Raw genomic sequence first — 17,989 nt, 5'->3', positions numbered from 1 at the left:
TACAAACCCAATTACCCTTCAATAGGCCTTTGCAATTTCTCGCACCATTCAAAAACATCACATTATTTTTCCTTTAGAAATGTCTAGAGAGCGAGGTGGAGTAGAGAGAAAAAGATGATACAACGGTGAAAATTGTACCGCCCACACTTTGCTCCAACGGTGTAGGTCATTCGCACATTTTTTATTTAAATCTTGTTTAGCATAATAGCTTCTAACCAGATTATATCTATTGTTGAGAGAGAGGAGAAAGAGACAATGTAGAGTGGGTCCTTGCACTTTGGGTATCAGAGAGAGAAATGGATGTTTGAGAGAGAGAGAGAGTGATTCTAGAGAGAGATGTGTTTTGGGTTTTTTAGAAAGTATGATTTTTGTTTAGAGAGAGAGAGAAGAGACAGTGACGATGTAGAGAGGGTTAACTTTAGGCACTAAAGCGAGAGAAACAAAGTGTTGAGAGAGAGGGAGTGCTTTGAGAGATAGGTGTCATGTTAGTATTTGTGTGCGTCAAAATTTAATGATACAATGGGTATAGGGGATTGCAAGATAAAAAAAATGAAGATTTTATGCTACAAGTTACATTTTCAAATATTAGGTTTGATGAGAAATAGAAGTAAAAAATAAAGAGGCAAAGAGATATTTTTTCAAATAAAAAAGTATGTATTACACAATTGTATTACCATTATATATATAATGAAAGAACCACTACAAAAATAGTATGAAGCACAATTATTTTTCTTAAAAGAGTACCTCTCTCTCTAAAATTCTATAAGAAAAAGATAGAGCAAACTAAAGGATCATGAGGACTGTAGAGAGAGAAAGAGAAGCAGACTGAGGGATAAGAGAGAGAGTAATCTTGAGCGACCGAGGGGATTGTGTTTATGATTGGAGAGAGACAAGTTCCCTACACTTCGTCGTCCATTTGATTGGCCGGCTGAGTTGTTCATTTTGGCCTTGCAAGGGCGTCACGCCCTCGGTCCACACGAACTACTATGCTCCCCCCTTGATCATGTCGAATCTTCTCTCCCAATATTAACGCCCTCTCATCTTTTTGTGCACATCCCCACCCTATAAAAACCCAAGCAATACCTCTCAACAAACCCTTTCTCTCTCTATTCCAACTATTCAAGCACAACATTTCCACCCTCCCCATATTACCCATTTTCTCCCATATTTTCCAAATTTTTAGTTTGATCCATTTCTATCACTTCATGCTTTAACACACACACCACCCCCTTTCTAGTGCTCAAAATCTTGAAATTCCAACTTGGGTATTCAAAATTCTTGGATATTTTGGCCCTCTATGAACCTATGTAAATCGTCAAATTGAACTCAAACTCTATAGTTCCCTATTAGGAAAAAGTTTCAGTACTTTGAGATTAGAATTGATTTTTGAGGTATCTAGATGGCATAAATTTGATTTTTGAGGTTTCCATATTACACTATCTGGGTTGTTTTCCTTTTCACCATACAGGGTATTAGCATACGTTTCCAGTTGTTGCTCCCCTTTCAAGGGCAGGTTCTTACACGTTATTCACCAGTCCGCCGCTAGAAACATAGAAATGAATAAAGAAAGGAAACCCAATGGCATGGGAGTGGGGAGGAAGCCCTTAGCACAGGACTTGGACCAAGAGTCCCCGGGCTCCTTACTTACAAGTAAGAGCATTGTCATTGTAATGGACGCCTTGAAGGAGTTTTCAATTGACCCACTTAATTGGGGTCTGCATAATGTGATTGAAGCCGGTGATAGTGTCACTATTCTAGGTGTCATGCCATGGCTAAACCTTCCACGTAAGATCTCTCTCTATCCACCCCCGACTTCCCTAAGAAAATTCATGGCTTACGATGATAGTGGCTTTTTTTTTTTTTTTTAGTTCAGTGGAAATAGAGTCATTTATCTGTGGTAGGAATATAACTCAAGACATCATATTATGGCAACCCATCACCCTGACCACCTAACCTTAAGGCTAATCATGATATCGGCTTTAAAATAAATAAAAATTATTTCCTTTCATTTCTCATCTTCGATTTTTTGTTAACACTCTTGCAATTACCACAGTTTCATGTAAGACCTGGTTGGACATTTGGAGGCTAGACTTTGAGAATTGGTCAGAGTTGATAGAGAAGAGCGAGTGGAAAACCGACAATAAACACCAAAAATTAAGGGCAGTAATCAAGCTTTGTAAATTTCACAAGGTAAGTCGACAGATGATTTAAATTGCATCATTGAACAAGCTAAGTCAATAGATTATTTAAATTGCATTATTGAAGAGGGGCAACTGTAAACACCTCATATGCATGTTGAGTCAAATTGTCTACTTTTTAGTTCTTTAAAAGCTTAGAAAAATAGAATAAACAACCAATCATTATTCTAAATGCATAATTTAAATAGGCAATTTTGAATTTTACTCCATTAATAAGGATGTCTTTTGTTTGAATAGGTTGTTCCTCGAATGGAGCGGGTCATGGGGTGTCCACTCCGGTTACTTGTGGCGGAGCGCGCCAGCAGTCTTCACGCGGCGTGTGTGGTGTTTGATAGGCATGCCCTTTTTTCTTTTCTTTTTTTTTTCTTTTGTTTTTCGAGTAGTTATGTAATACGCTTTTTTTTTTTTAGTGGGTCAATGGTAGGAGGTTCTTGAAAAATTCATAGAACTAGAAGAACTATTGTGTAATTTCTATTGAGAGACACAAGAGTTGTTCAAGTGGACAAAGATTAGTGGATAAGGGAAACAAAAGAAAAAATAATAATAATAATAATAATTTATATAAGGTTGACACCTCAAATTATAGAATTAATGTACATCAACAATCGATCGAAAACGATTATTTTGACATTGAAAAATCATCTAATTGATCATCTCAACATCAAGATGTATGGATATGACAAAAAAAAAAAAAAAGATTTCATGTTTAAAAAATAGTACATCTTGCAACACATTATCTTGACCATCAATTTTTAAGATGTTCATGCTTTTATATATCTTTTTATTTGAACCACATTTGAAGATTAAAACTTAATAATTACATATGAAAATAGATTTTCGGGTCATCCTACAAATTTCAACACTCAAATTGAACCTTATAACAAAGGTTGTGCCTTAATTTGATTGTTTAAGGTCGAAAGATTCATGAGTTCACAATTAAACTTAAAATAATGAGGTCCACATCCAAAATAACCTGTTAAAAAATAATAGGATAAAATAAGTCAAATGAAGAGCTCAACTCCGCCGATTGCTGCTAAGAGAAAGTGGAACAGTTAGTGTGAATTATGTGGGTGTGTTTTTAGATATACATGGTAATGAGACATGCATTGCATGATGGTCTAGTTTAGTTGAATATTCAAGATATTCAATTTTAATTAATAATGTTTCATTTTTCATTTTTTTTTATTAAACGAGTTTTGCACATTTTCTCTCTCCTTCCCATACATCATTTTAGCCATTCTCCAATTAATTGGGGTCGGCTATATGAATCATCGTTCTCCATTCATAAGTGCAAGTGTCTATCTCTCTCCCCTATATTACCTTTCATCATTTTAGCCTTTCTCCAATTAATTGGGGTCGGCTATATGAATCATCGTTCTCCATTCATAAGTGCAAGTGTCTATCTCTCTCCCCTATATTACCTGCACGTCCAGCACACAAACTCCACTGACGCTACGGGTAGGAATTGAGTCGGGTTGATCCATGGACCCAATAGGTTGACCTGAACGGATATGAGTTTGGATCCTGACAATAGACCGAACAAATCGGATCAAGGTACACTCGACCTCGACCAAATTGGGTCCGGATCCGAGTCCATCTTGGATCCTATAGGTCAGGTTGGGTTAGGTCCTAGTCGAGGGTGATTTGAACAAGGAAGTGAAATGATGAACCAATTAGTTCTATTCCCCAATCAGGATCAGGGTTTGCTCAATTGAACTTCTAAGTCTTATCAATGACATACTTATAGCCACCTGATTTGAACTTTGACAGGCAAGAATGATTATGACCTTCTCATATTAAAAGTAAATGATTTCTCTGTATACTTTTGCATAAATTAAAATAGATCTGATTATTTCCCATTTTAATCTATGGCAATTCATGGGTATAGGCACATGAGGGGAGATCGGGGAGACCGAGCCTTTTATGCTAAGAAAATGCCAAGCAGCGTGCTGATGATGACTAACAATGGCGAGGCCGACATAATCAAGGTCATATCCAAGCTCAACCACTTCACCCCCGATTCGTCTCCGGCAATGCCACCACTCACAGCTGAGATCAAGATATCCCGTGAATGGTCGCAGCTCCTCAAACAGAAGAAGCGAGAAAGAGAAAGTAGAAGCTTGGAAATCATTGATGAAAGAGATGATGGTGATGAGACTGAGTAATGAACAGAGTTTCAATGGCTGAACTCTTTGTTTCAACCTCTTTTGAGGCACTTGTAGAAAGCATATTCTGAATATGAGGTGTTTTGATCCATCTTGTTAGTATCTGATAGCCATGTAGAGCCCCAAGTTTGTATTTCTTCTTTTTTTCTCTTCCTCTTTGCAATAGTTTTCTAAATAATCAGGCCATGCAGGGATGAGTCCGAGGGTTTTGGAAAACCTATGAGTTGTGTGAGTCTGATAAAGGACACAAAATGTTTTGGAAATAATTTATATTAGGTTGCAACCTTAAAATGTAGAATTAGGTTGTATCTCAAAAATCCATTGGAAAACGCAATTTTGATGTTGAACAACCTTTTAATGATCATCTCAATATCGAGATGTATGAATATGAAAAAAAATAAAAGATTTTAAATCTCAAAAATAGTGCATCTTGCAACACATTATTTGGACGGTCCATTTTTAAGATTTCCATGTGTTTATAGATCTACTTGATTTGAACTAATTTTAGAATTTAAAATTTTGTAATTGGAGATGAAAATGTATCTCATGTCATCCAAAAAAAAATTTATACCTAAATTACACCCTATGATAAAATTTGAACGGACGCCTTAACTGATTCTTTAAGCATGCAACCTTACGTTTTTCAAAATTTTAATAAATAAAGTAGGCTTCTTGAAAGCACATTTGAGTAAGATAAAGCATTAGCAAAGGGGAAAAAGTGTCTTCGTAATTGCTTTGGATCAAGAACTCGAGCAAAACAAAGCCCTGTATTTCTTAGGAAAATGTTTTGATAGGGTTGCAGTTGTTGTGGCGGAAGCTCTAAACCCGATGGGTTGATTTTTTTTGACAGATAAAGTATGAAAAAAAAAAGATGAAATACACACCACAAGAATACAATAACACAAAATATTTACGTGGTACACCCAAGAGGGCTATATCCACAGGCACAGCAAGCAGAAATCCACTGTACCAATGAAAGATACATCAAAGATTTTGGAACAAACCTCGACAAAAACCTAAGTCGAGCAAACCTTTTAAACCACTCTCTCTTCCTTCTCTGTACATCTGGCAAGCATTACTAACAACACCAGATAGAGATGCGAGAGCAATGAAAAACTTACTTTCTCTCTAACTAAAATGGGAACAACCTAAAATCTCTATGGGAACCGCTTCTCTACAATAAACAAAATAAGCTTCTCAATCTTCATGAGTCTAAAACAGGCACCATCACAATTCTTCTGTCCAAATGAAGCATTTTTCTCTCTAAGAGGAAATTTCATCTTATGCACAGGAGGTTCTAGCTCCCTCTCTCCCTAAAGGAACCACCATTCCCATATGGTGACCAAAATAGGGCATATAAAAATTCTCTGTACTTTCATTGCATTTATATAAGATTAGGAATCTATACATAATAGAAAACTTCCTATAGATGTAACATATATCTCAAAAGGCCAAGAGATATATCTAAGAGTTCTGATCCTTTTTAGATTTCTATTTTTTTTAGGAAACTTATCAATATCAATATCAATCTCAATCCTACAAAATATGAGAATATCTCAATCCCACATAATAAGGGAAGATCTCAAACCCACATAATATAGATCAATCTCAATCAATCCTAAAAAATATGGGATTTCCTTATGTAGGTGATTTTGGATAGCACCAAATCCAACAATCTCCACGTTAATATCAAAATCACCTGCTCACTATGCCAACATCCATTTGATAGCTTAATGGATTCTTAATCTTTTACCAAATAAATCTATCCATCATTCTTGCTGAAAAATAGTGTTTGCCATCAAGTTTTTCCACCTCGAACTTTGCATTTGAAACATTTATTGCTTTTGGCACCTCGATGTCGGCTCTACGCCACTTGGGGCGGTAGGATATCAGGTTCTAATATCATTTGTACTCTGACACCACTTGTTGTGCTCTGGTACCACTTGTGTGCGGAAGCTTTAAACCCAATGGGTTGATTTTTTTTGGCAAATAAAGTATGAGAAATAAAACATGAAATACACGTCACAAGAATACAAAAACATAAATAATTATGTGGATCACCGAAGAGGGCTACATCCACGGGCAAGGCAAACAAAAATCCACTATATCAATGAAAGTTACATTAAAGATTTTGGAACAAATCTCAATAAAAACCCAAGTCGAACAAACCCTTTTAAACCACTCACCCTTCATTCCTTTTATTTTTGGCAACCATTACCAACAACACCAGATAGCGACGCGAGAGCAACGAGAAACTTACATTCTTTCTAATTAAAAGGGGAACAACCCAAATCTCTATGGGAACCGATTCTTTACAAGAAAAAAATAAGCATATCAATATTTAGGAGTTTAAAAGAGCCATCATCACTATGTTTCAGTCCAAATGAAGCTTTTTTTTCTCTAAGAGGAAATTGCATCTATACATATGAGGTTTTAGCTCTCTCTCTTTCTAGAAAACCACCATTCCCATATAGTGACCCAAATAGGGCACACAAAAATTCTCTACACTTTCATCACATATATATAAGATTAGGAATCCATACAAAATAAAAAACACCTTATAAATATCACATATATCTCAAAAGACCAAAAGATATATCCAATAGTCCTAATCCGTTTTGGATTTCTATTTCCCTTAAGAAACTTATCAATATCAATCTCAATCTCATAAAATATGAGAATCAATCCTACCTAATATTGATCAATCTCAATCAATCCCAAAAAATATGGGATTTTCTTATATAGGTGATTTTGGATAGCACCAAATCCAACAATCACCACCTTGATGTCAAAATCATTGCTCACCATGCTAGCATCCGTTGGATAGCTTGATGGTTTCTTAATCTTTTGTCAAATAAATGTATCCATCATTCTTGCTGAAAAATAGTATTTTCTATCAAATTTCTCCACTTCGAACTTTGCATTTGAAACATTTATTGCCTTACCGACAACTAAAAATCGGGCTACTAAGCTGATACCACTTGTTGTGCTCTGATATCACTTGTTTTGTGCAGAAGTTTTAAACCCGATGGGTTGATGTTTTTGGAAAATAAAGTACAAGAATAAAACATGAAACACACACCACAAGAACACAAAGATTTGCGTGGTTCACTTAAGAGGGCTATATTCACGGGCACGGCAAACAAAAATCCACTATACCAATGAAAGTTACATTAAAAATTTTGGAATAAACCTCGACAAAAACCCAAGTCGAGCAAACCCTTTAAAACCACTCTCCATTCCTTCTCTTTACTTTTGGCAACCAATACCAACAACACCAGATAGAGACATGAGAGCAACGAGAAACTTACTTGCTCTCTAACTAAAAGGGGAATAACTCAAAATCTCTATTGGAACCGCTTCTCTACAAGAAACAAATAAGCATCTCAATCTTCGGGAGTCTAAAAGAAGCATCATCACAATATTTCTGTCCGAATGAAGCTTTCTTCTCTCTAAGAGAAAATTGCATCTTATGCACTGAAGGCTCTATCTTCCTCTCTCTCCAGAAGAACCACCATTCTCACATGATGAACCAATTAGGGCACACAAAAATTCTCTGTACTTTCATCACATATATATAAGTTTAGGAATCCATACTAAATAAGAAACTTCCTGTAAATATCACATATATCTCAAAAGACCAAAAGATATATTCAAGAGTCCTAATCCTTTTTGGATTTTTATTTCCCTTAGGAAACTTATCAATATCAATCTTGATCCCACAAAATATGGGAATATCTCAATCCCACATAATATGGGAATATCTCAATCTCATATAATATGAATCAATCTCAATCAATCCCAAAAAATATAGGATTTACTTATGTAGGTGATTTTGGATAGCATCAAATCCAACAATCTTCACCTTGATATCAAAATCACATGCTCACCATGTCAATGTCCATCGGATAGCTTGATGGATTCTTAATCATTTGCCAAATTATTTATACATCATTCTTGCTAAAAAACAGTGTTTGCCATCAAATTTCTCCACCTTTAACTTTGCATTTGAAACTTTTATTGACTTACTAAAAACCCTAAACGGGGCTACCAGGCTCTAATACCACTTGTTGTGCTCTGATACCACTTGTTGTGTGCGAAAGCTCTAAACCCAATTGGTCAATTTTTTTGGCAAATAAAGTACTAGAAATAACGCATGAAATACGCATCACAAGAACACAAAGATTTACGTGGTTCACCCAAAAGGGCTAACATCTACGGGCACGGCAAACATAAATTCACTATACCAATGAAAGTTACATCAAAGATTTTGAAACAATCTTCGACAAAAAGCCAGGTCGAACGAACCATTTTAAATCACTCTCCCTTCCATCTCTTTACTTCTAACAACTATTCCCAACAATACCAAATAGAGACACAAGAGTAACGAGAAACTTACTTTTTCTTTGACTAAAAGGGGGACAATCTAAAATATCTATGGGAGTCGCTTCTCTACAAGAAAGAAATAAGCCTCTCCATATTCGGGAGTCTAAAAGAGTAATCATCGCAATGTTTCAGTCCAAATGAAGCTTTCTTCTCTCTGATATGAAATTGTATCTTATGCACTGGAGGCTCAAGCTCCATCTCTCTCCCGTAGAACCACCATTCTCATATGATGACCCAAATACGGCACATAAAAATTCTCTGCACTTTCATCACAAATATATGAGATTAGGAATCCACACTAAATAAGAAACTTCCTATAGATATCACATATATCTCAAAAAAACAAAAGATATATCCAAGAGTCTTAATCTTTTTTTGGATTTCTATTTTCCCTAGGAAACTTATCAATATCAATCTAAATCCCACAAATTATGGGAATATTTCAATCTCACATAATATGAGAATATCTCAATCCCGCATAATATAGATCAAATCTCAATCAATTCCAGAAAGTATGGGATTTCTTTATGTGGTTAATTTTGGATAGCACCAAATCTAACAATCTTTGCCATAATATCAAAATCACATGGTCACCATGCCAATATCCATTGGATAACGTGATGGATTCTTAATCTTTTGCCAAATAAATTTATCTATTGTTTTTGCTGAAAAATAGTGTTTGCCATCAAATTTTTTTGCCTTGAACTTTGTATTCAAAACATTTATTGCCTTACCAAAAACCCTAATCCGGGCTACTAGGCTCTGACACCACTTGTTGTGCTCTGATACCACGTGTTATGCGCGGAAGCTCTAAACCCGATGGGTTGATTTTTTTTTGGAAATAAAGTATGAGAAATAAAACATGAAATATATACCACAAGAACACAAAGATTTACGTGGTTCACCCAAAAAGGCTACATCCATGGGTACAGTAAACGTTAATCCATTATACCAATGAAAATTACATCACACATTTTGGAACAAACCTCGACAAAAACCTAAGCCGACTAAACCCTTTTAAACCACTCTCAATTCCTTCTCTTTACTTCTAGCAACCATTAACAACAATACCAGATAGAGATGCGAGAGCAATGGGAAACTTACTTTCTCTCTAACTAAAAAGGGAATAACCCAAAATCTCTATGGGAACCACTTTTCTACAAAAAACAAATAAACATCTCATTCTTCGGGAGTCTAAAGGAGGCACCATCACAATTTTTCTGTCCAAATGAAGCTTTCTTCTCTCTAAGAGGAAATTGCATCATATGCACAGGAGGCTCTAGCTCCCTTCCTCTCTAGAATAACCACCATTCTCATATGGTGACCCAAATAGGGTACACAAAAATTCTCTGTGCACTTTCATCACATATATATAAGATCAGGAATTAGGAAACTTCATATAAATGTCACATATATCTCAAAAGAATATTAGCTATATCCAATAGTCCTAATCCTTTTTGGATTTTTATTTCCCTTGAAAAACTTATCAATATCAATATCAATCCTACAAAATATGAGAATATCTCAATCCTACATAATATGAGAATATCTCAATCCCACATAATATGGATCAATCTCAATCAACCTCAAAACATATGGGATTTACTTATGTGGATGATTGTGGATAGCACAAAATCCAATAATCTCTACCTGGATATCAAAATCACCTGCTCACCATGCCAACATCCATTGGATAGCTTGATGGATTAATCATTTGCCAAATAAATTTATACATCATTATTGCTGAAAAATAATGTTTGCCATCAAATTTCTCCACCTCGAACTTTGCATTCAAAATTTTTATTGCCTTACCGAAAACCCTAATTCGGGCTCTAATACCACTTGTTGTGCTCTGATACCAATTGTTGTGCGCAGAAGCTCTAAACCCGATGGGTTGATTTTTTTTTGGCAAATAAAGTACGAGAAATAAAACATGAAATAAACACTAGAAGAACACAAAGATTTACGTGGTTAACCCAAGATGGCTACATCCATGGGCACGGCAAACAGAAATCCACTATACCAATGAAAGTTACATCAAAGATTTTAGAACAAACCTCGACAAAAATCCAAGTCGAGCAAACCCTTTTAAACCACTTGCCTTTCCTTTTTTGTACTTCTGGCAACCATTACAAACAACACTAGATGGAGAGATGAGAGTAACGAGAAACTAACTTTCTCTCTAACATAAAGGGTAACAACCTAAAATCTATATGGGAACCGCTTCTCTACAAGAAACAAATAAGCATTTCAATTTCGGGAATCTAAAAGATACATTATCACAATGTTTCTGTCCAAATGAAGTTTTTTTCTCTCTAAGAAGAAATTGCATCTTGTGCACAAGCGGCTCTAGCTCCCTCTCTCTCCAGAGGAATCACCATTCCCATATGGTGACTCAAATAAGGCACATAAAAATTCTTTGCACTTTCATCGCATATATATATAATTAGGAATCCATACTAAATATGAAACTTCTTATAGATATCACATATTTCTCAAAAGACCAAGAGATATATCCAAGAGTCCTAATCCTTTTTGGATTTTTATTTCTCTAGGAAACTTATCAATATCAATCTCAATCCCACAAAATATGGTATATCTCAATCCCACAAAATATGGTATATATCAATCCCACATAATATGGGAATATCTCAATCCCATATAATATGAATCAATCTCAATCAATCTCAAAAAATATGGGTTTTACTTGTGTGGGTGATTTTCGATAGCATCGAATCCAACAATCTCCACCGTAATATCAAAATCACCTGCTCACCATGTCAACATCCATTAGATAGCTTGATGGATTCTTAATCATTTGCCAAATAAATTTATACATCATTCTTGGTGAAAAATTGTATTGGCCATCAAATTTTTCCACCTTGAACTTTGCATTCGAAACCTTTATTGCCTTACCGAAAACCCTAAACGGGGCTACCAGGCTCTAATACTACTTGTTGAGCTTTGATATAACTTGTTGTGTGCGAACGCTCTAAACCCGATGGGGTGAATTTTTTTTGCCAAATAAAGTACGAGAAATAAAATATGAAATACACACCACAAGAACATAAAGATTTACGTGGTTCACCCTAGAGGGCTCCATCCACAAGTACAGCAAACAGAAATCCACTATACCAATGAAAGTTACATCAAAGATTTTAGAATAAACCTCGGCAAAAACCCAAGTCTAGCAAACTCTTTTAAACCACTCTCCCTTCCTTCTCTTTACTTTTGGCAACCATTACCAACTACACCAGATAGTGATGCTAGAGCAACGAGAACTTTACTTTCTCTCTAACTAAAAGGGGAGCAACCCAAAATCTCTATGGGAACCTTTTTTCTACAAGAAACAAATAAGCCTCGCAATCTTCGAAAGTCTAAAAGAGGCATCATCACAATGTTTTTATCCAAATGAAACTTTTTTCTCTCTAAGAGGAAATTGCATCTTATGCACAAGAAGCTCTATCTCCCTCTCTCTCCGGAGGAACTACCATTCCCATAATTGTTAGATTTGATGCTATTCAAAATTACCCATTCAAGGAAATCTCATATTTTTGGTATTGATTTCAATTGATCCATATTATGTGGGATTGTGATATTCTCATATTATGTGAGATTGAGATATTCTTATATTTATGGGATTGAGATTGATATTTATAAGTTTCCTAAAGGGAAATAGAAATCCAAAAAGGATTAGGACTTTGGGATATATTTCTTGGTCTTTTGAGATATATGTGATATCTATATGAAGTTTCTTATTTAGGATGGATTTCTAATTTTATATATATGTGATGAAAGTGTAGAGAATTTTTTCATGCCTTATTTGGATCACCACATGGGAATGGTGGTTCTTCTAGGGAGAGAGGGAGCTAGAGTTTCCTATGCATAAGATGCAATTTCCTCTTAAAGAGAAGAAGCTTCATTTGGACAGAAACATTGTGATGGTATCTCTTTTAGACTCTCGAAGATTAAATGGCTTATTTGTTTTTTGTAGAGAAGTGGTTCCTATAAAGATTTTGGGTTATTCTCCTTTTAATTAGAGAGAAATAAGTTTCTCGTTGCTCTCGCATCTTTATCTAGCGTTGTTGGTAATGGTTGCTAGAAATAAATAGAAAGAAGGAAGAGTGGTTTAAAAGGGTTTGCTCGACTTAGGTTTTTCTCGAAGTTTGATCCAAAATCTTTGTCGTAACTTTCATTAGTATAGTGGATTTCTGTTTGCAGTGCCCATGGTTGTAGCCCTGTGTTCTTGTGGTGTGTATTTCATGTTTTATTTTTCGTACTTTATTTGCTAAAAAAAATCAACCTTTTAGTTTTAGAGCTTTCGTGCACAACAAGAGGTATCAGAGCCTTGGTTTAGGGTTTATTGCTTCCTCACGCACAACAACAGCTACATTAAAAAAAGTAAAGCATCACCTCAAAAATCAATGAAAATGGCTGATCTAGCTTTGGAAAACTTTCAAATCCATCATCTTGGCTTTGACCATATGGTTGTGAAAAAAAAATTAAGCATTCAAGCTTTAAAGATAGTGTATATTGTAACATATTATGTAAATTGTTTATTTTACCTTAAAATAAGTGTTCATATATCCGCAAGATCTGTAATACTTTTTTAGTGTCAAATTTCACAGTTAGTGCTGGTATTGATTTTAGATGCGTCATGGAGATTTCCTATGCTCAAAGTGGTCTCTGAACAAGGATTTGACGTGAAGTTTTATTTGGTTTTCACAATGTCCATACCTTGTAGAAGCTTTCATCCTATAACTTAACCCCAAAAAAAAAAAAACTCAAACAGATACAAGGTTCAATCCCAAGGATATCAACTTTGAGACCAGAATGTAGATACACGAAAATAATCCTAGTCATGTTTAATAGTCAAACCTTTGCAAGGTTCCATGCAAGGGTCAAGGGCACTTGGATCGAGTAATCGGACTTGACATGAGCTGATTATTTGGGCCAAGTCCATGTTGAGTACTGTAGCAGCAAAAAAAAAGTAAAATAAAAAATAAAAAATTTAAATAATTAATAATATATATATATATATATATATATATATATATATATATATATATATATATATATATATATATATATATATATATATATATATATATATATATATATATATATATATATATATATATATATATATATATAATACTACGCAACGCCTATAGGCAAAAATGAACAGTGATTTCGCTTATACCCATCACCGTCCAAAGTTTATCGTGTGGTCACGATTGTCTGATAACGTTTCATTTTTCATTTTTTTTTCTACAAATCTAAATGACCTGAAATTTAGAGCGTGTATTCTTCAAAAAAATCTTCGAAAATTATATATAAAAAAATATTTTACATGAAAAAATTGATCAAAATACCCCTGAAAAGTTTTAGGGGTATTTTGGTCAATTTATATTTTTCGGATAATATTTTTTATATTTTTATTAGATGCGCCTCAGTAAGATATATATATTCTCCAAATTTCAGGTCATTCCGATTGGTAGAAAAAAAATGAAAAATAAAACACTACCAGACAATCGTGTCTGCGTGATGAAATTTGGACGGTGATGAGGGTACACGAAATCACTATTCATTTTCACCTATAGGTGTTGTAAAGACTTTTTCTATATATATATATGAAAAATGTTGGGATTACCCCACTAGCTCATACGAACATATGAGTTTATATGAGCCCAACAGCCCAGATTGAACATGGGCCAATCTGACAGTCACGACCTCATTTCGTTTTTAAATTTTAATTGTTTTTTACAAATCCAAATAACTTGAAATTTTAGACAGGTATTCTTCAAAAATAGAATAATCTAATAAAAATATCAAAAAAATAATTTACAATAAATAAATTAATCAAAATACCCCTGAAATGTTTCAAGGGTATTTTAATTAATTTAATTTTTGCGAATTATTTTTTAAATATTTTTATTAGGTTTACCTTGATGAGAAGAATGGACACCTAAAATTTCAAGTCATTTGGATTTGTAGAAAAATAAAATTAAAATTAAAATACGAAATGAAGTCGTAACTGTCAGATCAGCCCAGATTGAATCTGGGCCGGCCATTTGGCACATATGTTCATATGAGCTAGCAGAATAATATGACTAGGGGTATTTTTAAAATAATCTAAAAAATATGGAAAAATGTATAAATAAGTATTTATGTGAAAAACAATTTTCAATTTTTGCGAAGTGATAGAAAGCATTAAAAAAATATATTCTTTATTTTTTAGGATTTTTATTTCTTTTTATTTGAAATTTTTTTAGATATCCCCGACTTGGACATCCAACTTGGGACTACTCAGGCTTCGAAAAATCCCGAGCCCAAGTAACTTAGCGGCAGCCGATTTTTCGCACACGGGGATTGGCATTAAGGTTTGAATTGACGATATATAACAATATTTGATTATATTGGGGGACACGAGAATAAAAACAAATGACCACTTTGTAGACATAATGATTTAGTGAAGAAATTGGATATAACAAACTTTATAACGGATATAATGGATATTATAGCGGTGTTTCTTTTTATTTATAAATATTTTTTAAAATTTAATAACACGTATAATCGACCATTTTGGAAAAAATGAGAAACAAGTTTATCTCACCCACCAGTTGTAGATTTTAATAAATTATTATATTGCCCTTTCTCAGGTATGCTACTGCTCAATGATGTTAACAGCTTGAAAGGCCTATTTAATTTGGCCTGGGAAGAAAAATAGTACAGAAAATAAAAAGTATGGAAAACAAAGATTTGCGTAGTTTGACATTGCTTACGTCCATGATACTACAAAAAAAAATTTCACTAATGAGAAAAACATCATATAAACATGGAAATTTTAAAATTTACAAGCTCTCTCTCAAATCTTAAATCTACAAAATACTTTTTTTATAAAAAAAAAACCTCAAGAGTAGACCCACGTGATCCATCTCTCAATTTCCTTACTTTTTCAGGAGTGAGAAAGGTTTCCCTCTCCCCATAGGAATCACGTGACCCTTTCCTGGATCAAGATGGATTCAAATCCTCATAAAATAGGATATCTATAATGTAGGAAACATATAGGTTATCAAAATTATCAAGTTCCCTAATAATTAGGAAACGTGGATTCACGTCTAACCAATGGTTTAAAAAGCGAATCGGTGATCCGGATCAGGCATTTCAAAAATCGATCTGAATCGGCAAATCGGCGATCCGGATCGAGAATCGACTGAATCGATCGAATTAAAGTTTCAAAAAAATCCGAAAAAATGATTAAAATTCATTATAAATGTTGTTTTTTAGGAATCCAATAAGAAATGAGGGTACGACATTATTAACTTTTATTTTTCTCATCAATTTGTATATATTGAGATGTTCTTTCCCTGTATAAACTTAAATATTAAATTTGCATCACATAAAAAAAAATCATAGAATTATCATGGATAAGATATATAATTATACATGGACTATTATAAAGTGTAGACTAATCAATGAAAGAATGGCCATTAAAATCTCGTTTTAGCGAAAAACCCTAATCCGCTAAAAAAACCCAAATTATTACAGCCTAACTAACTATAATCCAAAATTATTACCACCTAACTAATTATAATATTATATACTGAAATTATAATTATTAGTTTACATTTATAATTATTTTATTAGACAAACAATAACAAATTTAAAATATTTTAGAATATTATCTAATTGAAAAGTGATTAAAAAATTATTAGAAGAGGCTTCCATATCATATGACTGAAATTAAAAATAAAACCACCAATAAATTCTAATGTAATTATATTAAAAAATTCAAAATAACTTTAACCAAAAAAATGAAAAACAAAGATGCCAAAATTCAAAAAAAAATCTTATCGGCAATATGCACAATAGCTACAAAGAAATAAAAATAAAAATAAAATATTGTAATAAAACCTATTGAAAAAACTATTTTACTAATAAACATCAAAAAAATTTACATGGCTATTTTTTAATTTGACACACTAAATTAATGAGTGCTATTAATTTATTTTTTAATTTTATATAGCCGTTTATTAGTGCTATTAATTTGACATGCTAAATTAAAACGCTACACATATGAACAATGGCTTGCAATAGTTAATAGCTTGGAAAAATTATATGGCCATTTTATTAGGTAATGGCTTGTGTGACGATGGCTTGCACGCTGTTGAAGGCAAGTGGGAATTGTCCCACATCGGAAATATCAAACGACTTCCAAGTTTATAAAAGATGTGAGGATGAGCTCTTCAACAGCGTGCGAGCGAACGGTACATGGGGTAACACGTGATTGTATGTGAATGTGGTGGTGACGTCCAACAATGTCGAAAATAACTTTCATTTTTAAGACAAATATCCCAATTACCCTTGAAAACGTCATACGTGCCGAGACATGACGTCACCATCCGATTCTATATAGTGATTCGGCCGGAATCGTCGATTCTCTTCTAGAAGTGGGCGATGTGCAAAAATATTGGGGCAACCTTGCACGTACGCACGTGTGAGTGCACACGGACGAACGAGAGCACGTGCGTGAACCGGATGGGAACCGGCGTTTCTCTCTAGAACCGGGCAGTTCTCGGTTTTATGATGAAATCGACACGGGCTGTGCCGGTTCCCGAGTCGAATCGAGCGAGTCCGGTTCGACTCGCTGATTTTTAAAACATTGCGTCTAACATTCCCAACCATATTTCCATTTTGACCGGTTTGCTCCAAGAAACTAGGAAACGTGGATTCTCGTCTAACATTCCCAACAATATTTCCGTTTTGACCGGTTTACTCCAACAAATTACGCCCACGAGTTACCAATCATCAAGTTACCACAAGCCTCAAGGAAGTTCTTCACCATCGGAATTGGAAGCAAGTTTGTAAGTTGGAAGTTCCTAAATAACTGTAAGTTGAAAGTTACTGAAGAAGTTCATGGTTTCTGTGTTTGATAACCTCTTCATAGTTTCTGTGTTTGATAACCTCTTCATAGTTTCTGTGTTTAATAACTCTTGGGATATATGGTAAATATCTTATATTACATAAATATATAATATATAAATATATATTTTATATAATATATATAACATAGTATAATATATAATATAGTGTATTTTATATTTATTTTATTATATAATATATAATATATATTATATAATAAAATATATTATATTACATAAATTTATAATATATATAACGTAATAAGATACTTTTTATTTATTTTATTATTATATATTTACATAAAATAATATCATA

At 33.8% G+C, this 17,989-nt stretch overlaps 1 protein-coding gene across 1 annotated transcript; it reads left to right on the top strand.

The window, feature by feature from the left end:
- The first annotated feature begins 1,118 nt into the window (after positions 1-1,118).
- Positions 1,119-4,473, top strand: LOC110006887 (uncharacterized). Its single transcript, XM_020664706.2, has 4 exons — positions 1,119-1,785; positions 2,054-2,190; positions 2,436-2,533; positions 4,087-4,473. The coding sequence occupies exons 1-4, from the start codon at positions 1,557-1,559 to the stop codon at positions 4,361-4,363; spliced, it is 741 nt and encodes a 246-aa protein (XP_020520365.1). The 5' UTR covers positions 1,119-1,556; the 3' UTR covers positions 4,364-4,473.
- The last annotated feature ends 13,516 nt before the right edge of the window (positions 4,474-17,989 follow it).

Source organism: Amborella trichopoda, chromosome 6 (genome assembly GCF_054954075.1).
Source record: "Amborella trichopoda isolate Santa Cruz 75 chromosome 6, AtrichopodaSantaCruz75HAP2 v2.0, whole genome shotgun sequence".
Lineage (NCBI taxonomy): Eukaryota > Viridiplantae > Streptophyta > Magnoliopsida > Amborellales > Amborellaceae > Amborella > Amborella trichopoda.
Note: the sequence above shows the minus strand (reverse complement) of the source record. Positions and strands in the feature narration are given on the sequence as shown.